This window comes from Cricetulus griseus, chromosome 2 (assembly GCF_003668045.3).
Source record: "Cricetulus griseus strain 17A/GY chromosome 2, alternate assembly CriGri-PICRH-1.0, whole genome shotgun sequence".
In the NCBI taxonomy this organism is placed as follows: domain Eukaryota; kingdom Metazoa; phylum Chordata; class Mammalia; order Rodentia; family Cricetidae; genus Cricetulus; species Cricetulus griseus.
Genome location: NC_048595.1, coordinates 31,889,317 through 31,914,999, shown reverse-complemented (window position 1 = coordinate 31,914,999; position 25,683 = coordinate 31,889,317). Strand labels below are relative to the sequence as shown.

At 55.0% G+C, this 25,683-nt stretch overlaps 1 protein-coding gene across 1 annotated transcript; it reads right to left on the bottom strand.

Annotated features, from left to right (window-relative positions):
- Positions 1-5,712: 5,712 nt before the first annotated feature.
- On the bottom strand, positions 5,713-25,070 carry Foxo6 (forkhead box O6). Its single transcript, XM_027399130.2, has 2 exons — positions 24,657-25,070; positions 5,713-6,978 (listed from the first exon to the last, which is right to left on the bottom strand). The coding sequence occupies exons 1-2, from the start codon at positions 25,068-25,070 to the stop codon at positions 5,713-5,715; spliced, it is 1,680 nt and encodes a 559-aa protein (XP_027254931.1).
- Between the last annotated feature and the right edge of the window lie 613 nt (positions 25,071-25,683).

The window sequence follows — 25,683 nt, the reverse complement described above, 5'->3', positions numbered from 1 at the left end:
AGGGGTGACTGTGCCCACTCGCACCAACCCCTATCATTTAAGCTATTGGTACCCCCCCCTTTCCTTAAATGTCTCTGGCATGGCTCTAAAGCAAAGCAGAACTGATCTTATACCCTGAATCCTTCACTTCTGCCCCTGCCTCACTCTGTTCCAGACTCATTCTGGCATCACATGGCACAAGCTCTCCCTGGATTAGGATCCCTCTCCTGCTCCCAACAGCCAGGCCTAGCCTGTCCTGAAGGACCCCTGTGTTGGGCTTGGGCCCTGAAGTCTTCACTGGGGCTGGCAGCCAGCAAGGGGAGCAGAAGGGACCCAAGGGGCTAGTGGCCCCCTCCTCGGGCCTGTCGTCCCACCCACCCAGCCGGTGGCCTGTCTGCCTTCCTGAGCTCATTAACTGCAGGTCACCGTTCAGCAGGAAAGACAAGGCGTGGGTTCTGCGGGCGTTCATTAGCCGTGAGAGGAACAGTGTGTGTGAAATTAGCAGTCACCTGAGGACCTCGATAATTTCATAATTAGGAGGCCTAATGGCTCCAGCTCTGGATGCCAAATGACTTAACCCCTCGCCTGCTGGGCCCCCAGCCCCCAGACCAAGGCTGCAGGGGAGGGCCTGCAGGAGCCCTTCTGTTCCAGCTCCCTTCCCTAGTGCCAATCCTTTTCGTTTGTGTCACCCAACATCCAGCACAAAGGCTGGCACAGACACAGAGGTTGCAAGAGCAAGGTTTATGAAGTGAATGAACGAAGGCATGAATGAATGAACAGGTGTCTGGATGGGGAAGGTGCTATAGCCCCTGCTGCTGCAGGTGCTCAGAGAGGAATGCTGGGGGGGGGGGAAGGGCCCTCCATCTGCATAGGAAGTGGGTGGCTGAGTGCAGGCCTGTGTGTGTGGTGTGTGTGTTGTGTGTGTGTGTGTTGTTTGTGTGTGTGTGTGTGTGTGTGTGTGTGTGTGTGTGTGTGTAGACATGTGCAAGCATGAGGACACATACATGTGCATCTAGGATGCCAGCTTCTCAGAACCATGTGTGTGGCCATGCCCAGGCTGCCATCTGGGAGCATGTTCTGCTGCCTCCTATCTCTGTGGCAGGACCCAGGTGCCTCTCTTCATGCCAGCCTCTCTTGGCACCACCTGAATGACCACATCCAGAATGTCTATACAGGGAGCTTGAGGGCATTCTTGACCAGGAAAGGAGTCCTAGGGGGCTTGCTTTCAGTCTTCATTTGCATTCCAAGTGTGATATTTTCTCTTAGAGAGAATATTTATTTGGAGTTCTGAGAAACCTATGCTAATACTAGGGGGACTAAAGTCACACTCCTTAGCTCACAGGGAGTTAGGACAATCTCCTGTGACCCTTCACCCTTCTCAACCTGTCCTCGTTCCTCCTGACCTTCCCATGGCCCTGAAGAGACTAGCACTGGTGGAAAGATGGTGTCCTTCTGCCTTACTTCCTTAACTGGAGAAAAGGAAGCAGCATCCTACAGATGAGTGGGGCCAGGGGGAAGAATGGAGGAGGAAGCAGGGATGAGAACAATGAAGGAATAGTGATGGAAGGAGGGATGAGGAAGAAAGGGGAGGAGGTGAGAGAGGGGAGGGAGTGGAGGGAGGCTGAGAGCATTATCAGCACTTAAAAAGCGAGCAGCTCAGTTCTTCTTTGGCACAAATAATGGCTTTTTATGAATAAATCATGTGTCAGACGCCTCCCAGGGAGTGAGCATGGAGGGGGGCGCGTCTGCTGGGCTCCAAGGCTGTTGGGGAGGGCCAGTGACAGACCCCCAGCTGTAGGGGTGTTGCTCTCTCCTGATGGGGCCCAGAAGGACAGAAGCTGTCTCTGAACTGTCTCTTGAGCTAGTCCAAGCTGGGCAGAGCTTGGTTATCACTCTGAGGTGGTCTCCTGGCTCCCTGCTCATGATTTGGGCTGGATCCTAGGGCTGGAGTGTCCCTCTGCCCCTCTGCTCCCACAGACAGCAAAGCAATCCAGAAGATGTTTCTGGCAGGGAACACCAGCCTGGTGCTCCCGAGAGAGAAGGATGTGCCAAGTCAGGCAGGCACACCCAGAGAGCAAATGCATGCATGCGGCACACATGTGGAGACTGGGAGAGCAATTCACACAGACATGGCCTCCACACATGTGGGCGAACTCAGAGATGGATACACTGTAATTCACACACTTGAATAGAGATATACACACTCAGCAATATACACTCAGTAGAGACCTCCACCCCCAACTTGTTCACTAACACTTATACACACATGTGCATATGAGCACACACACACACACACACACACACACACACACACACAGAGAGAGAGAGAGAGAGAGAGAGAGAGAGAGAGAGAGAGAGGCCCACACAGACAGTTGCATATGGAGCTACATGGACACACACAGACCTGCACATGCACACCAGCAGCCCACCCTCCAGCAGCCTAGGGTGAGGGCAGCTTTGCAGCCCATCTGGAATCCAGACTCAGTTGAGCTGTCTGAGTCTTATTGTTGGGTGGAGCTGGGGCATTGTCCCAGTAGAGGCCTTCCACGTGCTCCCCAGTGGGCAAAGACACCACAGTACAACAGTGAGATCTCAGCTCCCCAACTCTGAGCCTGAAGCTGTGTAGATGCTGCTGGCTTGGAGTTCTTTCACTCCCCTCGTCTGAGTCATATCCTGAGGCAGAGGGACCACAGGGGTACCTGGGCATTAGAGGCATGAAATTGGGGCAGAGAGCCTGACTCTATCCTTTGCTAGTAGTGTTACCACAATAGAGCCAATTTTATTTGCTCCCCAAACAAACCTACAAGACAAGCACTATTGCCTAGCCCTCTAGACAAACAATTGTGTGTGGGGGGGGGGGCTCCTGGTGATGAGAGAATTGGGTACCCTTTCTAGGACCAAATGCCCCCCAAGCCTTCCCAACACCCCATGGCAACCTCTTTGCTTCTGATTCTCTGAACTCCCCTTCCAGTTCAGATGTCTTCCTGGACTCTGACCTCCCCCTGTCCAGAGAGACATCTTCAGCCTGCCATGATGCCCAAGCCTGAGAATGCCATTCACTTGATGGAAGCGCTCCTGAACTTCCCACAGGCAGTAACTCAAGTGGAATCATTTCCCCAGGGTTTCTTCTGCCCCTGTGCTCCCTGTCACAGGGAACAACTTTCTGTCCAGGTACCCAACATCATTGACTCATCCCCTTACTCCAGGTCCACTCCACAACCAAGTCACAGGCATTCCACATGCAAAAATATGCCTAACCCTTCCGGTTCCACTGCCCTCCCCCACACCCTGGTAGTCACCTTCAACACCTGTGCTCTTGCTGTCTCTTTTCCTCGACTGCCTGTTGGGAATCTTTGTCATCAGCAGTCTTTCCATTTCTGAGTTTTAGCCCAACTCGACTGCTTTTGGTTCTGGAATCCATGACCTTCTTGACTCTAGCTACACCATTTCCTGTCTAAATCTCTCCCTTTCCCAATGCCAACATCCTTCAAGGCCCAACGGTGAAAGCATCCCTACAGCATCCCCCCAGCCCCTCCATTCATTACAGCCTTGATCATCTAGTGTCACTTTACCCATCCAGCACCCAGGAGCCTCCAAATGTCCCAAGGCAGAGACAATGTGCTACTCTTGGTACAAGAGCTGGCTTTGAATGGGTGCTCACTATCTTCCTTCCAGACAAATGACCCAGGGCAGGATCTGGCTAGTTCACACCTTCTCTCGTTTCCCTGAGGTGGAAACTAGATGCTTTAGCACAGACTAGGAAAACAAGGCTACAGAGGGTGAGCTGTGCTTGGGACAGTTAATCACTGACAACTTGATTGGAATTAAAATCAACAAGGAGACACACCCAGAGGCATGTATATGAGGTTGTTTCCAAAGGAGTTTGACTGAGAAAGGAAGATCCACCCTGAATGTGGGCAGCACTGTCCTCATGAGCTGGGATCCCAAACTGAATAAAAAAGAGGAAGCCCTTAAGATGGCTCAGTGGGTAGAGGGGCTGCCACCAATACTGATGACTGGAATTTGATCCCCAGGACCTATGTGGTGGAAGGAGAGCCACCTCCAGAAAGTTGTTCTCTGACCTCCACATGTGTACTGGGGTGTGTGGGCGCTTGTGTAAAAAAGGAAAGTTTGACTTGGGCACCAGCATTCCTCTGGCTGCATCTGATTCTTGGTACTGTGACCAGCAGCCATGCTTTCCCTGCTATGATGGACTTCACCTTTAAAGTGTGAGCCCCAGTAAACCCTTCCTTCTTCCCTCCCATCTGTTAGTTTTGTCAGGGACTTTGTAACTAACACAGTGCCCAAGGTGACAGCTGTTAAAGGAAGGGAACTGGATGAATTCCTACAGATGTCTGTGTTTCCAGGCTTCTCTGTGTGTGTGTGGGTGGGTGGTTTGTTTTTTTTTTTTTTTAAAAAAAAAAAAAAAAAAACAAGTCCTTACCTTTCAAAATTTATTTTCCCCCTCTGACCTTGTGTTCTCATCTGTGTAATGGGAATAAAACTCATGCTAACACAAGGCTGGCATTTGCAGCTTTTCAGTAAACACCTGTGCCACCCTCCCAACCCCCTAGTAGGGCTTGATTCAGGAATTTCTCCAGGAAGGAAAATTTCTGCTTGCACGTGTTCACAAAAAAAAAAAGAAAGAAAGAAAGAAAGAAAGAAAGCAGGTGCAGAGCCCCACAAAAACTATTTCCAACATCAGGAACTCAGTAGGCGCATAACCAATGTGCAGCTGAGCAGATCTCCAGTCGCAACAGCCACAGCCAAGAGGGACCCTGGCATCGCCCCCTAAAAATCCCTTTCATCACCACTACCCCCTCCTCCTAACCCAAGGCGCGGGAAATATTTAAAACAATTTTATTCATGAAAATATGCTGTACAATGCACTCTACACGGCCTCGACACGGCACACACGCACACGCACACGCTGACGGCACGGCCACAGTACACTGCCTACGATACGCGCCGGGGGCACCGCGCCCACCGCCCGCCCCGACCGGACACTTATAAATATGGGAGAGAGGGGCCAGGACTGGCACAGAGAAAGGGGTGTTGGATTGGGGGCTGGATCCAGAACCGAGGCCCGCTGGAGAGGCTGTGACCAGTACTGCAGGAGTGTGGGGTTGACTGACAGGAGAGAGGAGATGCCAGGACTGTCAAAGATGGGAGACACTGAACCAGAGGGTAGCTGAGGACCGGAGGACTGAGCAGAAAATGGATGACCAAGATAGGTGTGAACGAGAGGGTTGCTGGCTTCGTGTGGTGGTTCTATGGCCAGTGAGGGAAAGAAAGTATCCTTTGAGAATCGGATTGGCGCTGGGTGGGCCATGTGTCACATTACTGCAAACAGCCCAGCATTAGGAACTGAAGATTCAGAAACGCCCCTGCCCCACTTCCTAGGTACTTTCCAGCATCAGCATCAGCATCCACAGAGGGCCATCGGCCTTGCTCTTCCCCACTGCCACCTAGCTGGACCTCAACTAGCTCCCCCAGGCTTCCAGCCCCAGCAGGAAGCCTTAGGAGTTCGAACAGGAGTGACAGGTGTCCCAGCCGCTCCCTCCAACCTCCCTCTGCGCTCAGCTCTGAGGAGATGTCTCCAGCTGGGCTGGGATTGCCTCCTGGTTCCTCCCATGGAGCTGGGTCGGGGGAGTGGGGACCCGGGGATCGGGATGGGAAGACAGAGGCCCCTTGGGGACGGGACCGGGGCACCCAGGCTGTGCAGGGCGGCCCTCAGCCCGGCACCCAACTCTGGTTAGGGGGCGGCGCCCCGGCCAGGCCCGGGGGAGGTGGAGGCAGGGCTGAGTCGAAATTGAAGTCCATTTCGTCGCTGTCCATGAAGTCGTTGAGGATGATGGACTCGACGTCACACTCGAGGCTTCCGCTGAACATGTCGAGGTCCAGGTCGGCCGGGAAGCGGTCGGGTCCGGCACCTAGTGGCCCGGCTGCAGCAGCAGCGTAGGGCCCAGGCAGCGCGTCCAGCAGGAGGCCGCCGGGCGGACCCCCGAAGGCTGAGGCGTGGCCCGGTGGGGCGAGACCGGCGGCGCCCGCCTCGCCGGGCAGCGTCATAAGGCTGATGGGGTGGGCTAAGGCACTGCGCGAGGGCGCCGGCGGCGCGTACGGGGCCGCTCCCTTGCCAGGGTAAGCGGCGGCCGAGCCAGCCAGCGCCAGCTCCCCGGGAGCGCCCAGCAGCGGACCGGGTCTCGGTGCGGGCGGTGGCGGCGGCAGCAGCGCGGGCAGCGCCCCAGGGCGGAAGGGCGTGGCGGCCGGCGCGAAGCTGGCCTGCTTGTTCTCCTGGATGGTCTGCATGGGCAGACGGCGCAGAGCGCCCAGCGCCGGTGGCCCGAAGCCCCCGCCCCCGCCGTAGGCGCCCGCCTTGCAGCCGCCGAAGTAGGCGGGAGTCCCGGCGCGTGCCCGTGGCCCGTACGCGTCCTGCGCGCCGTCCAGCAGGGCGTCCGGTAGCCCCGCGACGCCGCCACCGTGCAGGCCCAGCGGGCCTCCCAGCTCGGCCAGACGCGGTATCTCGCCCGGGCAGCGCGCCCCCAGGGCGGGCGAAAGCGCGCTTGCGGGACTCGGGTACATGAGAGGCGAGGACGGTGCAAGGGCCTCCAGGGCCTCGTCGTCCTCCAGCTCGGCTGCCTCCCCGAGCAAGGGTCTCCCGCTGCCGCGGAAGTCGGCCCACGCCTCATAGTCGTCGCTGGCATGTGAGGCCGGGCTGGCGGCCCACTTGGCGGAGGCCGATAGGGGCCCTGCAGCCGGTGCACCCGGAGGGCTGTCGTCCGGGCTCCGCTCTGGCAGGTGCAGTTGCTTCTTCTTGCTCGCTTTGCCCTTGATGCGCAGGAATTTGGCCCCGTTGTCCATGGACACGGCCCGGCGCCGCGGGGTCTTGCCAGTCTTTCCTCCCTCAGGGTTCAGCATCCACCACGAACTTTTGCCAGTGCCCTCGTTCTGCACGCGGATGAACCGGGTGTGCAGCGACAGGTTGTGCCGGATGGAGTTCTGTGGCCGGAGACAGGGGGCATGGGTGGCAGGAAGAGGAAAGCAAGGAAGGCAAAGGGATCAAAGGAAAAGTGATGGGAAGATGAGAACAAAAAATAAGGGGGGGGGAGGTCAGAGGAGGATGGGAGGAAACAGAAGGAGCATGGGGATAAAGAAGGGGTAGAAGAAGAGAGTGCAGGTGTAAGTATCACGTTGGATAAACCCAGAATATCTATCCTTTACATCTACCCCAAACATGCCCTCGCCCTGTCCTGTCCCACCTCCGGTGTAGTCACTGCCATTGGCTGGGGCTGGGGCTTAAGGGATATGGCCCACTTTGAGCTCTATGCTGAACCTGTGCCATCCCTCAGCAAGGGAGCAGGACCCCATCTCCCAAACTCAGCCAAACCTCTGGAGGGGCTGGCTAGACTGTGAGCCCCCCCCCAGCAGATTATGTAAGGGCTCATGCCACTGCCGCGGCTCATTTGTCCGCCCCCTCCCTCCCCAGCCTGGCATGGAGCCAGGAGCCCGAAAACCCAGGGCTCCAGAAATCAATCTCGCGGTGACTGATTAAGCCCTGTTTAGAACTAATTGCTCTTTCGTGTGTGGGGAGAATAAATTACCTGCTTTAATTTCGTGTCTTTAAAATGCAACTGCAGGTAGAGAGGACTGTTAACCATTTGTGGGAAGGCCTGGCCAGAGAAAGCGGAACAGGCTGAGGGGGCCTCAGGACAGGTATTAGCCTATAAGCCTGAGACTTTTAGGAGATTGACCCTCAATGTCTCCAAGCGCCTGTAAACTCCAGAGGTCCAGGATTGGCCAAGGAGACCTCAGAGCTGTTCAGGTTCAGAGACTGCTGTCCCTCTGAGCCACCTGCCCCAGCTGTGCTCTCCAAGCCCCTTCCTTATGAGACCTTTATACCATTTCCCACACATTCCCCACTTACAGTCAGGGGGACAGCTTCAAACAAGCCAAGAAGCTTGCTTAAGTAAGGCTTCATAGACCTGTCTGCTCTCCCTTACTACCTCCTGGCCTTTACCTCTGTCACCCTGCCTGTATCCTCATCTGAATTTCTACTGTGCCAATTGGGAGTGCCCTTTAGGTCATTACCTGCAATGGACAAACCTGTCCAGAGATCAGAGGAAGGCATGGTGAGCTCGCAGCTCCACCAGCCTGACTTCTACAAAAACCTGGTGTAAAATTTCTGCTGGGTTCCCTCTCTGGTAGCTTTGACCTTCTTGACCAGACACTGTTGCGTAGACAGCATGGGCCTGGCTGAGGACTGAGCAGGATTCCTGGCTATTTAGTCACCTGGCTGTGTGATGATGGCTATGTATCAGTCTCTGAGCTACTCTGAAATGCACACTGTAGTCCTCACCATCTCCTAAGGCTGTTAGATCATCACATGAGCTAATGGGTGTGGTTCGGTGTTTGTGAACACTCCAGGTGCTACTAAGCCTCTGTCTGGCCAGAACTTACTCCTAGACTCAACAGACCTGCTTGGTCACCATCTCCTGAACACCAAGTCTTAAGTGCAGTTGTATTGGGCATCAACCACCTGGGGAGGCCAGAATTACCCTGTTTCATCCACCCCATGACAGAGGCCCAGAGGCATGATGTAATTTGCCCACAGCCCCACAGCTAGGCAGTGATGCCAGGCACCACTCTAGCTCTGCCCAGGCCACTGGACCTGCTTTTAATTTGCTAACCTGCCTAGGCACACCCTAACCACTAATCTGCCAGGATTCTCCCCCCTATCCCCATCAGTCTGCAGAGATCTTTTCTCCTGCCCATTATTCTCTCCATCATTCCAGCTCCACCAAGCTGGCTGTCTCTGGCACTTTATGGACTTGGGAGGCAACAGCTGGAGCTTGGCAGCCTTGTCCTGGCTGGCTTCTCCTGGGGCTCTGTGAGGAGGGGAGCTGGACCCCCAGGGAGTAATGTTCCCTCAGGTAGATACTCCCTTCCCTGGCCCGCCCATGCACCTGGCTCCCTGCCCCTCCCCCACACCTGTGTTCAGTTCCTAGGAGGCCACATCTCTCTTCCCCTAGGACTATAGACCTTGCCAGAAGCTCCACCTCCCACCTTCCCAGTCCTACTGGAATGGAAGGCCATCAGGCAACACTGCTTTATGTCATTATGTGCCAGCCTGGCTCAGAGTGCTGTGGAGGTGAGGGGGGAGGAAGGACATTGCCAGGTAATTGCACCTAGATAGTACCAGTCCATTTGGCCCTGGGATCCCTAAGTACTTATCTCCTGTAATCATCATGCCAAACCTTACAGGGTCGGGATTGGCATCCTTAGTTCCAAACTGGAGGAGGGTGTGGCTCAGAGACTGTGAGTTGCCAAGGTCACGCAGCTTGTTTAGCAAAGAGCAAAATATGATTTCAGGTTAGTCTTTGTAGAGGATGTTCTATTCTGCTATAGGCCAGGGAAGGTCAGAGAATTTGCAAAGACTCAGTACTCACATGTTCCTCAAACCTACCATGCAGACCATGCCCAGGAGCTGTCCATGTGGATGGCTGGGTGTGGGCTGCAAGGTCAAGACTGCTACAAGTTCTATGCTTCCTTTTTAGAACTTTCCATGTACTTCAAACACACTCCCATTCTTCACAACCACATAGAGGCCGATGAAAGCTTGCAGCTTTTTCCCCTTGCTCCCACCCTGGACTCAGACAGGAGGCTGGGAGTTCATGCCCCAGCCTCATGCCATGGCTCTCACAGCCAATGGGGGAAAAAGAACTTATCCAAGGCATCCCAGGACCTAGTGTCATGGGATATGCCACCCAACAAGTCTCCTGACGCCCAGCCTGGTACCCCTCTTAACCACTCCACAAAGTCTGGTCTAGGGGAAGTCCTTCCTGTTCTCCAGGGATGTCTCTTTATACACACTGATGACCTGGGCCAGTTGAGCTTTGTGGAGTTTTTCAGTTTGACACTGAGCAATTCTTGAGATGGTATGATCTAAAAGTCTGCAACTTTTCCCCCTTAAAGTGGATTCTTTTTTCATAAATGAAATCTGATGTAAATCTGAATCATTAGACACTCAAGCCCTCAGCACAGGGAAGCCCTGCCCACTCATCACCTTCACTCCTCATGAATGAGGCCCTGTGGAAGGGTTTGCAAGCCAGATGGATGGGGCAGCTGAGCTCAGAATGGTGCCAGGCCTTGCTGAGGGTTACCCAGAGAGGTGGCCTGGAGCTTGGGGTTGGGGCAGGGTAGACTCAGGCCTCTGACTGATAAGCTGGGCTCTGATCTAGATGTGCACAAGGACTGTGACCCTGAGGGAAGCCCACAGCCTGCATCCTAACATATCTTCTTAGGGCCTAGACACCTGATGCCAATCAGAGCTCCCAGTTAAGATCCAGTGGCAAGCACTGATGACAACTCTGGCTTGCCCACGAGGCCTCCTGGGAGGCCAGAGGCCATGAAGGAGGTGAGGGAGGTAGAGGAGGGAGATGCCTCTGCCAGGCAGCTGTAACCAGGGCTCCCAATTGGAGTCGCTTAGCAACCCACCATCACAGCTACGGCCCAGGCATGCCCAAGTTCCCTTGATGCCCAGGGCTGGGCTCAGCTTCTGGGCCTCCCACAGCCCACATGTACATCGAGGTTTGGCACAGTCTCCTAGGGAAGATAGGACCTCCCTGATTTGGAGCCCTAGGGAAATGATGTAGGGGCAGAAGAAAGGACAACAGGTTATATTCATGCCTAGCCCATTCTTCCTCAGAACCTGGGCTTGGGCGAATACTCTCCTGGGGCCCACCCACTAGGGAGAGAAGCCTGACAAGAATGGCATATGGCCAAGTACATGGGCTCTGGCACTGGATCCAGATGCCAGTTTCAGCTCCAACACACACGAATGGTGCAACCCTGGGGCAAGGCACTTTGAAGCTCCAGTTCCTTCAACAGCTACGGCTTCCACCTTTGCTTCCCTGCAGCATTTTAAAGAAATCTTAAATACCCGAGGTCCCTTCCTGCCCATCTCCTCAATGAACTAAGGCCTAGTCACAGCCCACACATCCCCCATGACCTCTTAGATGTCACCCTGCACACTCCCTCCTTTGCCTCCAACCTGCCAGGCCAGGTGCCCTCCTCCTCTGCCAGATGCTCACAGAGCTCCCTCGTCTCCCTTTACATCTCTGTTCCCCACACACCTTTCATTTGGGGCCAGTGCAGCAATTCTCTTAAAACTTGTCCCTCCTCTTTGCTATGTCTTGGGACCCTCTCCCTAACCTCACTTTTTCTAAAGCTATAACCTTCTGGGTGAATACAGGTTGAAATGAATACTAAGTTGAGAATCCTACCTCTAAAGAGCTCCAGAATCTGCCCACTTTTAAGTTATAGCATTCAGATTTGTGGCTTAGGTATGCTCAAACGTCCTGAAATCCTAAGGAATTTTGTAATCAGAAACAGATCTGTGGCCAAGCATTTTGGATAAGGGATACTCAGCCTCTGAGTAATTTATTGATCATGTTTTACTTACTGTCTGATTGCCTTATAGTAGAATTTTTTTGTGAGGGTAGTGATTTCCATCCATCCATCCATCCATCCATCCTCAATTCAGTTTTGACTGTACTTCATGTGTTTGGCAAATACTAGGTACTTAAAAGTTTGTTCAAAGAAGGAATGAGAGACATACATACAGGATACTGGGTCATAGGAGGATCTGTGAACCAGCCCTGGCAGGCATACAATAGGGACTTTTCCAAACTGCATTTGGAAGCAATCCCAGGATAGGATGAGAAGCAAGCAGGGGTGTAGGGAGAGTCAAGCCCACCATGCTGGAGGAAGGACAGGCTTCCCAGCATGTTGAAGAAGGGCTCACAGGCAGTTAGCTGCTGCTCTCCCAGGCCTCCACCTGCTCCCAGATTGCCCCAGGCTGGCTCACACCCAGACCTCCCACTGCACCATTCCCCTAGGGCAGAAGATACTCCAAGAGCTCCAGCGGGTCAGAATGACCTCGACCTTGGTGCCTCCCGCTTGGATAGGGTCTGATCCATCTGGTGGTGACAGCTCATCTATCCATCAGGACACCCTCATCTATTCCCAGGACACCCTTCGCCCACGAGCAGTAATGCATTCATCTGACAGCACAGCCCCATTTATCCAGCACACCAGTCCCATTTATCCAGCAAGTACAACCTCATTTGCTAACAGCACTCCATTCACCTGACGGGGCCCCTCATTTATCCAGCAGGACACCCTCATTTATCCTCCAAGTCGGACACGCTCCTTCCTCCTGTGGTGTGGCTGTGTTCTCTGATGGTGCAACCCAGCTGATCCAGCAGGACGTCATCTCTCCTACAAGTACACTCCATCCCCCTGACAGTACAACCCCATTTATCTAATAATGCACCTCACCTTGCCTCCTAGTACCACCTCATTCCCTGACAGTACCACCTCGTTTATCTTCCGGTACAACCTCATTTCTCCTCCTAGCACAGCTCCATTCCCCAACAGCTCAACCTCATCCAATCTTACTTCTCCAGCCAGGACCTGCCAGGTTTTGGCAGAGGGGTGGGGAATGATGAGTGGATAGAAGCGAGATCTGCCCCCTCATTTGGTGTTCCTGCCTGCAAGGGGCTACATGATGCTTCAACTATATGCGATTTTTCTCAGACCAAGAAGGGGCTATCGACTTTGCCTTCTAAGTTGCTTGGCCTAACCAGAGCGCCACCACTGTCTCGACTCTCATTCTGTCCCAGCTAGGACTATAGAGGGCCAACAGAGTGTAGTCTGGGTTGTGGACTTCCATGCTCTCTTCTGTGGCCCTGTGATCCTGGGAAGGGGGCATGAGAATGGCTGCCCTCTCTGGGGCACATTCAGTGGTGTGCTGGTAAATGTTTAACAACCGGCTCTCCAGGAGGGGAAACCCAGCTGATTGATTTGTAGCTGTTGCTGCCTTGTGGCATGGATCCTCCTATCATAGCCCAGTGAAGCTGCCAGCGTGAAGTCACAGAGTGAAGAACTGAAAAGAAGTGTGCACAGTTGCTCTCGTGAGCCAGCTCAGCTCAAGCATTCTGTTGGCGTGTGCTTCCAGTACGGAGGCAGGAGAAAGGCACCACCTGCTCCATGCCAGGTGTGGGCGGGGTTCTTTCATCTTGACAGTCAACCCACAAGAAGGGTCCACTAGTTTACAAAGGGGGAATGTGAGGCTTTTCAGTGAGTTTAATGACTGCCGGGTTAAAGCTCCAAAGCTAGAAGTGAGGAAGGTTCAGGTCTGGGTTTTGTTAGATTCCAAAGCTTATGTTCTTTCTGCCCTGCCCCCACAGTGGCAAAGGACACTGTTCTGCTGTCCATCCCAGTAGCTATCCCTGCCTTGGCTCCCAAGCTCAGGCTTTCCTGGCTTTCATCAGAACGAGGATATGCAAACTCTGTACCCACTGCCTACCACCAATCCAGCACTGTCTTCTGGTCTCCCTGGTCCCTAAGGGGATTCCAAGAGGGTGAGTTCAGTCCTGGGTCTTTCATTCTCCCTCCCAACACCATCAGGTATAGATGTCTCTACAGGCTCCATCACAGGCAAAAATCTCAGCTCAGGCCAGCCCTTAGGAGACTGACCTAGTCTGTATGATGGTAAATGTTGACCCAGCTCTAGCCTCAGTGCTTTAGAGACCACCTGTGGGTCTCTGACCTCCCTGTTAGAACTCCAGCACTCAGCAGAAGGGTTCCACAGATCCAGCTGCTCATTCTTCCTGGTTCAGAGCCCCAGGAGCAGCCCCAACCCTGTCCCTTGCCCCTCAGTCTATTCCTAGAGTCCTTGCCTTTCCAGGAGCACACATCTGAGTCAGACAGACCCACAGTCTGGCACGTGGGGGTGGGGTGGCGCTTGCCCTCTTGTCTGGGGTGGAGTTGGAGTGTTCAGTCTAGGCAGGCTTCCTGGTAGATGATGTCAGGATCTAGAGGTCATGTGCACATCCTGGGTACTAAGGTTTGCAATGCAGAAGGGGCAAAAGGGCAGGCAGACGAGGGGAAAAAGCCACAGGTGCCTCATAAGTGGGCTGAGGGTCATGAGTGGAATGGTATGGGCAGCCAGAGTCCCGAAGGAACTAAATACTGAAGCAAGACATGAAGTCAAGGGTCAGACTACTCAACCCTATTCCTCTCTCCCTCCCTTCCCCACACACAAAAGAGCTCACATAACCAACCAGCCTGGGCAAACAACAAGCCAGCAACAAGCTCACCCCTGCCCCACAGCCTTGGGCTTGGGTACAAACCCAGACAGAACTCCAGAGCCTTTTTAAGTATCTGTCTGTCCAGCCATAGTCCCCAAACCAGCAGACCTGTCTGGGCTTCCAACCACCATAAATGTCCATCTCTGGTGCCTTTGTGCACTTTGTTCCCATGTTCTTGTCCCTCCCTCTCTGTCCCATGGGTTCTATTCCCCCATCCAGGCCCGTTCCCAGCCCCTTCTGAACCCTTCCACAAGCCCTGGAGATAGTTGACAGCCCCACCACAGTGCTAATGACAGACTGAGTTCAACTGAGTCTGGCTTCTCTACTAAAGTTTGTGGGGCTCATGGAAGTGTGGAGGAAGTCAGGGACAGTGTCTGACTACTCATGCTTGGTATTAGTGAAGGTGCCACTGAGCAACTCCTAAGACCCTGCCACTACCTACCAGGGTCCTCTTGAGCCTCCCCTTTGACCTACTGGTTTCCCCAGGGGCTCCTACTACTATAGCTTCCCTTGCCTTCCTCAGGAGAATTAAGCATAATTGAGGGAAAAGACTACTCATTTTTCTTTTTTGAAAAGGGATCTTACTATATATCCCTGCTGCACACAGTCTTCTTGCCTCAGCTTCCCCAGTGCTAGGCTCACCAGGCCTGGATAAGATCACCATATAATATTATCACTTTTTCACCATATGTTATGACTACATCACCAAGTCTTTGAGCCAACCTTCTGATCTTAGTATCCTCATTTAACCAGTGCCAATCCAGAGCCCTGGCTCTGAGATGCCGCGAACGCAGTGGTTCTCAACCTCTGGGTCGTGACCCCTTGGGGGATTTGCATGTCAGATATCTACACTATGATTCATAACAGTAGCAAAATTACAGTTTTGAAGTAGCAGCTAAATAATTTTGTGGTTGGAGATCCCCACAACACAAGGGTCACAACAATAGGAAGGTTGAGAAGCACAACTCTGAGGAGAAGCCTAGGCCAGGCAGAAGCTCCTGGGTTATCCTGGAACAGAAGTGGGGATGACCATCTGGCTCAGCTGCCCCTCCCCAGAACCCCTAACTGCAAAGCCCTTCAGACTTGGCATGGCAGCCCTCTAGTCTGATCACCTCTTATCTGCAGGCAGCTCCTCCCTGGTTCCCTGCCCAGGCCCTGGGAGCAGCTGCAGTGACCTCACTCAGCCCTGCCCTGGGCCCAGCTCTGGGGAAGGCCTAGCAGCTGTGACTGAGCCCTGCAGGCTGGCTCCTGAGGGAGAAAGAGGAGGAGTAGGCATGGTGCCAAGAGAACCATCTGCTCTCCCAGGGGCACAGCCACCCGCAAAGACACTGGCCTTGCCCCCAGGGGCTGCCCTTGTCCCTCTATTTCGACGAAAAGAGGCTCCAAGAGCCCAGGGCAGCCCATTCAGACCAGGGCAGCAACCTCATTTGCCATCTGTCTCCTCCTGAAGCCTCAGAGGTCCTTCAGGACATACTGAAGCACCACAAATGTCCACTGAAAAAAACGAACAAGTGCTTGGGTGATGTCCAGGACCAAAGGCCAGAGGCCAGGCTGGGTGTGCTAAGTGTGGCTGCCCCAGTGCAGGCCTAGCTGGCTTAAAGTCCTCACTCTCCCTGCTGGGGCCTCCATCTCCACATCTGCTTAGCTGGCAGGTGCCTCTGGCAAAGGGCAAGCCCCTCCTCCTCAAGGCCCAGCTCAGGTTACAAGAGGAGGTGGTGGCAAGGCCAGCTGAGGACAGAGGAGGGGACTGGAGGGAGAGGAGGAGGCCTCAGAGTTTCCCAGATTGTTGATGGAGGAGAACCGGGAGGCAGAGAGGGAAGGGTCTTGCCCAAGGTCACACAGCCTGGCAGTGGGGCAAAGACAACCCAAAATGCTAGCAACAGGCAGCCCTAGACTTGATTACCTTGAACAAGTGACTTTCTTATCTGTGAAAATGAGGATCCCTGGGGCTGAGGATCCATCTCAGTGGGAAAGTGTTTACTGCACAAGTACTAGGACCTGAGCTCAGATCCCCAGCATCCACATAAGAGCCAGGAGTGGAAGCATACAGCCATCACTGCAGTGCTTGGGCTCAGAGACAAGTAGATCCTTGGTGTTCATCAGCTGGACAGTCTAGGTAAAATAGTGAGCTCCAGGCTCACCAAGAGACCTGGTGTCAAAAAATAAGGCTGACAGCAATAGAGAAAGGCAACATACATCAACAGCTGGCCTCCACAATACAGTGTGCACCTACACACACACACACACACACACACACACACACACACACACACCATCTAGCTTTAAATCTCTGAATGCCTCCCAAGGCCACATGGAAAGTTCTGGAGACTCAAAAGCAATGGATCAAACTAAGGGCAGGCAGAAGATTGGACTGCCAACATTCTCACAGGTTGCTTTCAGGGGCCAGAATAGACAGGGACTCTAACACTAAAGCACACACACACACACACACACACACACACACACACACACACACACACGCCCTTCAGGGACACACACACATGGAGTCCTACCCTATACACTGGCAGGCAGCTCCTTTCTTCACAGAGCAATGAATAACAGCAGTGACCTCTAATAAGACTTCGTGGGGACTTTATGGGTGTTTTCCCTGAAATTCTCAGAAAGCTTAGACATAGGCCTGTCATCCCACTTTGTAGAGGAGAAAACTAAGACTGAAGCTCCATAGAAGGTAAGCACAATGAGGCTCTGCCGTTGTCATTGGCTTCCCAAGCTCCCTACTACACATACAACCCAGCCAGTCTCATGGAGAGTCTTAAGGCTTGATGGGATGGCTGCAGAGAGCTCAGCCTGACATCTGGAACCCAACTCAGGCTCATCTTCTAGTCTCGCCCCCACTGTGCCCTTGATACACAAGTCACTCTTGCATGACTTGTCTGCTGGTGTCGTTCCATCTCCCACTCCCCCTGGAGTGCCAGCTCCCAGGTCTGAGATTGCTTGCCATCCCAAGCCACTCTTGCTTTTTCAGCTTCTATTCTTGCTAGGTTCCCCCCCCCAAAAAAAAGTCCCAGGGGTTTGACCTCCTTCAGTTCCTTGTCTCTAAACACCTACAGCTGACAATGTGACCTTCGGTCCTGTCCTGCCCTGGCTATGTTTGTCCAGAACCAGACTCTGTGTCTTCATCACCCAGGCTTGATCTCCCAGCCCTTCAAGGTCAGATCCAGTCCTGACAGCACTGCACAGCAGGTACCCAACGGTGTAACCATGGATTACAGTGCCCTCAGCCCTGGGTCTATAAGCTCGGGAACAAGAAACTGGCCTGCCCCTGCCTCTGGGACACTGTCTGTGAAAGGCATACTGGAATCAGGGCCCATTCCCCATGCTAGAAGCCTCAGGGTCAAACTTCAAGGGAGAGCACAAAGACCAAGGGGAAAAGCCAGCTTGGAATGGCCTGGCCGGAATGCTGGACCAGAGTGAAGTCAGCCCTGGGGCATTCCAGTGATGCCACACATACTTGAAGCCTCTTGATTGCTTTTACTCTTAGTTTCCTCATCTGCCAGTGGAATAGACAGCCACAATAACAGTATCATGGGCAACCATGAAAATTCAATGAGAGAATCTATTATGTGTTAGCACATGGCAGGTGGAATCCTGAGCTAGAAGTTTAAGGTGGCTAAAACAAGTGCCAGAGGACTGAAGTGGGCAGGAAAGGTTGACAAGGTTGGGGACTGGGCCTGGAGTATCACACTAGGCTCCCCAAGGATGGACAGATATGCTGGGTTGTATATATGTTCTTTCTTCCACCAGTGGGGAGCTAGCTAGGACAGAATCCCTGACTGTCACTTCCTTCACACTCCAGGCCTGGAGAGCTGAGTAGCACCCTCTAACACCTCCCTCTGTCCTGCATCAAAGGCTGGCAGAAGCAGTATGTGCCAGTTCTGGCTGTGGCTCCCTTCTCTCCAACCATGTCTTATCCAGGGCGGTTCTGATTCATGGGATAGACAGGTGCTGGAGCAGGAGCTCAGCGCCTGAAACTGATGGCATTAGGTTCAAGTCTCTAGGGCAGGAGGGAGGAAAAGGAGCATGGACTCACTAGGAAGCGACTTAAAGAGAACCTGACCCACAGTGAGTGCACAGGGTGGGTGGGGAGGCTGGGAGGCTGTCATGTAAGGGGTGGCTTCTGAATGACTGGTCACCCAACATACCTGTTAAAATCTAGGTTTCAGAGCTTGAGCCCAAAGAACTGAGATGGGAATTAGAAAGTGTGTTGGTAAAAAGCTTCTGGGGACTCTCTGATTACAGGCCTGTGACAGCTAAGGATGGAGGCAAAGATCCTTAAGGAGATATGTTGGCTTCCAGAACCACCTGGATGCTGGTGACTTCAATCAAAATACTCAAGCACCCTGGCTCTTTTCTCTGAAGGGTGTCCCAAGGGATCATCCAAGGAGAAAGCTTTTGGTAGACATGTGATGCTGGCAGCGGGTGCAGGCTGAGAACTTCAGTGTCAGTTGTAAAGGTAGTAATACAAGGGCACCTGAGCATGAGGGGCGGGGGCGGGGGCTGGACAAGTCCAGCAGAGGGTCCAGGGACCCTCAGTAGTTTTGGCTTGGTTGGCTCCCATGGGGGAACTGAGGAGCCTTAGAATTCTAAACCAGATCTTGAAGAAAGGCTGCCTACTATGTGGGAGTGAGACAGCACTGGCAGTGGGAGACGAGAGAAATAGGGTAGAAACACCCAGGTCTGCATCTAAATCTAGGCTCTGCCTTCTCCCAGAAATGCCTTGATTTCCTCAACTGCAAAATGGGACAGCAAATGCATAGCTGGCAGGATTTAAAAAGGGTGGAATGGGAGACCATGTGCAGATGAATAGGACTGACTGCCTAGCGTCCAGATTCTCTTCTCATTCCCCTTCCCACAAGAGGCAGCCCCCTTAGAGACCAGGAAGGTTTCTCTTAGTAAAGAGGGAGGCCCTGGGGGTAGGATGTGGGAGGCCCCACCCCCACACACCACCTGGCCCCCTCCCACCTCCACATATGGGTTGGGGGGTGGGGAAAGGCAGCAAACAGCCAAACCCTCCCAAACAGGAGTGGGTTTCCATGGTAACTAGGGTGCCAGGAGAAGGAGGGGTGCTCCAGATCCAGCTGTCCCCCTGAGCACCCTCCTCAGGCCCTAGAGCCCAAGCTGATGCCCACCCAACACCCTGAGCCCCCCATCTGCCTACTCTGGGGCCAGCTGGGGCTGTCATGAACACTCCCTTGTGCTAGCAGAATGGTTGCCACCTGGGTACTGCCATGGGTAGGGCAGCCGTCTTTAGGTAGGCGGCTCAGGTTCAAGACTATCCGAACCCATGTTCACAGGTGTCCACCTGTGACAAGTGCTTTCAGTACCATGCTCCTTTAGGCACCTAGCACCAAAACGTTTGCAAGTCACAGTTCTGAAGGTCCCAGAGACTGTATTAAGGTCTTCTGGCCTTATAGGAGAACACAGCTTCAGCTCACACACACTAAATCATGTTCCCCACAGGGTCTCTGCCCACCCTTACCTAGCCCCAACTCCAAGTGACCACAAAGGGTTACACCTGGACACAGTAGGTTATGCTTCAGGGCACTGCTGGGTTAAAAAGAGTGTCTTGCCCTTGAATGGCGGTCCCAGGGGGGATTGTGTTAGAGGGGACTAAGTATGGCTGGCATCCAGCCTTATACTCTTCAACTTCTCCAGTGACCCAAAGTGTGACCTGGAGGTAGATGGGGCTCTAATGTGGAGGTGTCAGCCCCATCCTCCTGTTTCCCAGCCACTCAGCCCTGAAGTAGAAGGCAGCCCCATGGCAGGTGTAGGGAGGAGATGGTAAGTCTGCTAAAGTCAGAGAAGCCCCCCTATCCCAGAGGCCCACTGGAACTCACAGTTCCTGAGTACCTTTAAGCCTCAGATGATGACCATCACCAGCTGCCACTCAAAAACAGGAGAAGGTGGGCTGCAGAAAGGAGCTCCAGCCCTTCCCAAATCCAAACTCAAACCCTTCCCAACAACATCTAAGGAACTCCCAGTCCTACCCATTGGCACAAAAATTGCTGCAGTCTGAGGGTTAGAATTGTGTTCTAACACTTAGGACTGGTACTTGCTACGTATGTGACCTCAAGACAAGTCACTTCCACATCTGGAAAGAGGGTAGTGGTGAGAATCCGGTGCATGGGTCTCTCACTAGTCCTGTACTCTGGCAGGGCCTTCCTCCTGCTTAGTTCCTCGGTTCCTATCAACAACGCTGCAACCAAGTAAGTCCGGAGGCTAGAGCCCTCAAGGTCTGCAGAGAGTCCCCCACCTGCATTAAGTGGGGGCTGGAGGGCTCTGAACTTTCGAACCCACAAACCCCCCGCGCCGTTCATTACCTTAACGCGAGTTAAAAATAACCGTCTCATCTCTTTAAATTAGTCTGTCTGCAATTACCGCCTGGCACGGCGCTGCCCGCCATCGTCCCGCTGGAGCGGCGCCAGGTGGCAGGCGGGGCCCTCACCCTGTCTGTCGGTCTGTCTGCTGCCTCCTGGCCCCCCTTCACCCTAGGCGCGGCAACCCCGGAGGCCCCGCCCCGAGAGCTCCCCAACTTGCGCGGGGTGGGGGCCTGGGGTCGCATAGGGCCAGTCTAGGGGAGCCAAGAATTGGGGAGGGGGCTCCGGGCACAGCGTCGAGGGAGGGGCGCCGGGAGGCCCGGGAAGCCGGAAGGGCCCGCAGCGCGCCAGCGCTCGTGGGTGGGTGTGAGCAGGTGGCCGTGGGAGTCTGCCGGGCGTGCCAGCAACTGTGCCAGGAGCGGCTGGCACGGGCTCGTGCCCAGGAGGCGGGCAGCTGCCAGCCCCTCGCTCGTGCAGTGAGGGGGGTGAGGACACCCCCCCAATAGGGGCTCACACCGCCTCCTCCCGCACCCCCACAAGCCCTTGGGGCTGGGGATCCCCCGAGGACAAAGGAGGGGGAAGTCACCCTGGTGGAGCGGGCTGGGGGAGGGGGCACTACTCTCCAAACCAACGCTCAGGTCCTGGAGCAGGACCCCGCTGCTGGCCTCTAGGAATCAGCCCCTCATTCAAGCCCCCGCCCCACCTGGAATTTACAGGGCCAGGCCTGGGCCAGATGGGGCTAGCACCCGCCTTCTGATCCCACCCCTCAGCAGCAAGGCTGCTACAGCCCCTGAGGGAGAGGGGAAGTCCCCATCCACTGGGCTCCTCCCCTCTGGGCCTAGGGACAAAAATGGGAGGCGCCCAGGCCTGGCCTGGGAGCTCCCCAAGGACTGGAAGCCAGGAAACACAAAAGGAGTTGAACAACTCCAGAGGCGTTCAGTGGAAGGAACAGCAAGCAGGACAGTGCAGCCAGGAAGGCTTCCCGTAAGAGGCAAAGGCTAAGGGAACGTGAAGTTTATGGAGCAGCTGAGAGGGAATGGGAGGTTCTACTCTGAGAGCCATAACTCTTGGGCCACCACTACACTCCCGGCCAAGCCCTGAGCCCAGGCTTGATACTCTGTTCCCAGGGGAACAGAGCCCTTTTTGATAGAACCCCAAATAGTCCTAACTTTCCAGACCTCTCTCTGTCTGGTTTGGGTGTCCTGAGCCTCTTGCTGTCCTCTGCAGCACTGGGAACCCCTCTTCTCATCACAGGTGGACTTCAGGGCAGAGCACCCCTCCTCCTTACCTTCCATTCCCGAGGTGGCCACTCCACCTTTCCAGAACTACTTCCGTGCCAGCCTGAGAGCCCTAGGTTCCAGTCTGCAACAGCAAAGAACCCCAAAATCCAGCAGGCACAGTTCCTGCTCTCTGCCTTTGAGCATACAGTCACTTCACCCACCCCTCACAAAACTATCTCTCTTATTTTCCCTAAACAAGAAGACAAAGTGTCACCTCTGTGAGGGAACATCAGACTCCTTAGAATATGGAACCCACTTTCCCCAGCCCCTGCCACACCCACCAGCCTTTCCTGTCTCAAAACACAGGGTCTGGATGTAGAAGCTGCTCAGAGCAATGCATCCTGAAGATGGAGCCAAGAACACAGGTCTCCTTAAGGAGTCATAGTGCACTCCTCTCCCCCATGGAATCAAGGTTTGGTACCCCTCAGGTTTCCAAGGGCAACACTTTTGTGGGGGAAAGAAAGGGATGAAGGAATAAAGGGATCTCTGGTCCTGGCACCTGAGGTGCAACCGGTCAGGCTCAGATCAGGACAGAATTGGAGACAGCTCCTCCTTCAGGCCTCTGGAGGAATTGACTGGGAGGGCCTAAAAGGGGTTCAAGGGCAGGAAGTTGCAGGAACGAGTTGGGAAGGAGGGACCCTGGGGCAGCAGGAGGGTAAAGGGGGACTGAAAAGACAGCATGGATTAAATTCCCTCCAGGATCTGGGTGATTTCTGCAAGGACCAAAAGCAGGAGTCCAAGCTTGGGGCTGCTCACTCAGTATCCCAGTCTGGGACTGGGAGCGAGGTACAGGAGCAGCCAGTGTGTCCCCCAGCAGTGTGGTACAGTGGGATTGCATTCAGTGGGCAGACAGGAAACTTGGGCCCTTGTCCAGGGCCTACTGCTTCCTGACACCCTCAGGAGAGAGAGAGTCCTATTACCTCCCAGGGCCTCAGTCTCACAGTTTGAGAAATGAACTCCCGGGGCTCAATTATCTCCAAGCACACTGCCATCACATTCTAAGAGTTATATCTGCCCCTGCTCCAAAGCCATCAGCATCCCACTCTTACCAGTGCCAACAAGACACTGTTCCAGAGGTTTGGTTGGACCTGGAGAGGTGACACACCTGGGCTGGAGTCCAATTGCCCATTTTCGAGCTGTGGGACCTTAGGCCGTTGACTTTTGTGCTCTGGACCTGCACTTTAAAGACATAAGAAGAGTCCAGCACAGAGCTTGGCCCCAACATGCTTGCTCAGTGAACTGCTGCTGTCTTCTTGCTTCCCATCTTTCCCCAGTCTCCTTCACCCACCCAAGCCTGCTGGAACTCTGCCTCTTACAGGAAGCCCTCCTGATCTGCTCTGGTCCTGGTATTCTTCGCCAACCCACCCCCTCTGAGCCAGCCACTCATCTCTTTACTCTCACCACACAAATACTGATGGCTTCTTGAACCAGACTCTATATAAGGTGCTGTGGGTACCGAACAACCCTGACACTGACACTGGCTTTCAAAGGCAAAGGAGGGAGGGAAAGGGAAGCAAGACACACATGTTTGATCCATGATGCATGCCTCAGGGCCAGAAAAAAAAATGGAGAGACCTGAGCTAGCTGACAGGTTAGGGAAGGCTTCCTGGAAGAGGCATTAGAACTCTGTACCCCTGAGGATAGTGACTGCATCTCCAGGAAGGAATGGAAGGTGGACTCAGGAAACAAGGGGAGCAAGCCCAAGGGCAGGACACACTTCACAGGAAGTTGTATTCTGGTGGGAACTGAACTACAGGGACTGGAGAAAGGATGAGATGAGACTCAGGTGTACTTCTCTGTCCTGTATCCCTGCCCCATAATGGTCAAGGAGAGCCAAAGAAGATGCCAGCATACCACCATCCCAAGGGCTGTGGGCTCCCAGGATAACCAGGTGCATCTAGAGCTGTCCATGGCTATAGCCCTTGCTCCTCTCTTCAGACCCTGTTGCCGGCCAACACCCTGCACAGCCTCATCTCCAGACACAGGCATGTCTTCCTCATAGTGGCCCCCCTCTCCCACAAGGAGTCCCCTCGAGCTTCCTCACACCCTAATGCATAAGCTAGCCCCATCTCCCAACAAGATGGCCAAGGAGGAGCTGTATCTAGAAGCTGCAATCCACTGAAGACCCCCATCTAAGTCTTCTCCCAAGATGGTTCTCCCCTTTCCACTGCCTGCCACCGAAGACTCCCTGGGGTACCCCACTTCTTAAGAGCATCTGGGTCCAGGAAGCCAAGGAGGTGGTAGATAAGTTGCCTACAGTGGGCAGAGATAGACACCCAGGCCTCAGCGCCCTTCCCTCAAGTAGTAGCAGAGATCACTAAGCAGCCCCCACCCCATGATATACCAGGGAAGGGGCTGACAACACCTGCCCCATGAAGAGGCCATCTCAGGTGACCTGCCATGCTTTTCACCCCGTCTAGTTGGTGCTCCAGGATAAACTCTTGATACCATAGAAAGAATTCGCGGACCCATAGTCTGTTAACACTCTTCACCATGGGGCCAGCTCCGAGAAGGGCTTGGGGATTTGGGAGGGAAAGCAGCCAGGAGCCTCAGGTCATGACTCTAGCTCTTTAAAGCGGGTGCTCTAGTGGAGAGGGTAAAACAAGTCACAGAAAGCGAAGAGGGCTTCCCAGTGTCTGTGGCCTTTACATGAGTTATGCTGCTATGCCCTCAAGGACAGGCTAGGGATATTCTTCTGGGATGCCTCAAAAAGATAGTCCCTTGTTACCCTACCAGACCTCTAATCCCGCGCGTCCTTCCTAGGGGACATGAATGAATACAGCTACTGCTAGCACGCCCCCGCCTGTCAAGTGACCTGCCCCACGCCCTGGGCGCGCACAAGAAGACCCCTAGGGGTGTTCCAGAGCCCCCTCCCCGTGGCCTGCCCAAAGCCCGGACGCCCCCACCTTCCAGCCGGCCGAGCTGTTGCTGTCGCCTTTATCCTTGAAGTAGGGCACGTAGCGGACCATCCAGTCGTAGATTTGCGAGAGCGTGAGTCTCTTGTCCGGGGCGCTCTCAATGGCTTTGGTGATGAGGTCGGCGTAGGAAAGGTTCCCCCACGCGTTCCGTCGGGAGCTCTTCGCTTTCCGCAACGGTCCGACCTCCGCGCCCAGCGGCGGCGCTGGGGCCATCGCCGGGGCCGTCGCCCTGCGTTCCGGCCCGCAGTCTTCAGAGCCTTCGGCTACCCCTGCGCCCAGCGCCCCGTCCTCGTCGCCGGCCAAGTCGGGCTGCGGCAGGGGCCAGGTACAAGAGCGCGGCCGGCTCTGCGGCGCGAAGTCCGGGTCCACGTCCACCTGATGCGCTCGCAGCTTCGCAGCCATGGTCCCGCCCGACTCGGGCGAGGCAGGGAGGGAGGCTCCGCCGAGGGTGGGCGCGCGGCTCCGGGATCTGCGCGCCCCGGGGAGGCCCACGGGAGGGGTCCCTGGCGGCGCCGGCTCAACTGCAGGGCGCCATGGGCCGGGGCGCGGAGGCAGGGGGTTGGACGCACTGGCAAGCACGGAGGGAGGAAAAGACCCAGGCAGTGAGGGGGCGGCGGCCCGGGAACCCAGCGGGCGCACACCTCGCCCAGCCCGGCTTCTAGCACCTGCCGCCTGTCTGTGCCTGCAGCCACCACCGCCACCGCCGCTGCCGCCGCTCCGCGGGTGCCGGTCCCGCGCGCGGTCCCCGCTCTCCCGGGACGAGGCTGGCTTGCACCATGCCGGAGCCCGAGCCCGTGCCAGAGCCCGCGCCGCCACCTCCCGGTGAATGCCGCCGCCGCCGCCGCCGCTCCTGCTCCAGCGCCAGCTCCCGCGCCTGCCGCGCTCAGCGCCGGCTGCACCTCGGGATGGGCGGGGGACGGGGACGGGGCGGGTCCGGCGCAGAAGGAGGCGGGGCGTGCTCACCCAGGGCCGCGGAATCCTTGCTTACTGGGTGCCCCGCCTGCAGACTGTGGGG

Excerpts from the sequence above, each read along its gene's own strand:
- Foxo6 (XM_027399130.2), bottom strand. The coding sequence starts at position 25,070 with ATGGCTGCGAAGCTGCGAGCGCATCAGGTGGACGTGGACCCGGACTTC. Across the intron at positions 6,979-24,656 it reads ACAGCTCGGCCGGCTGGAAG|AACTCCATCCGGCACAACCT; the intron begins GTGGGGGCGTCC and ends CTCCGGCCACAG.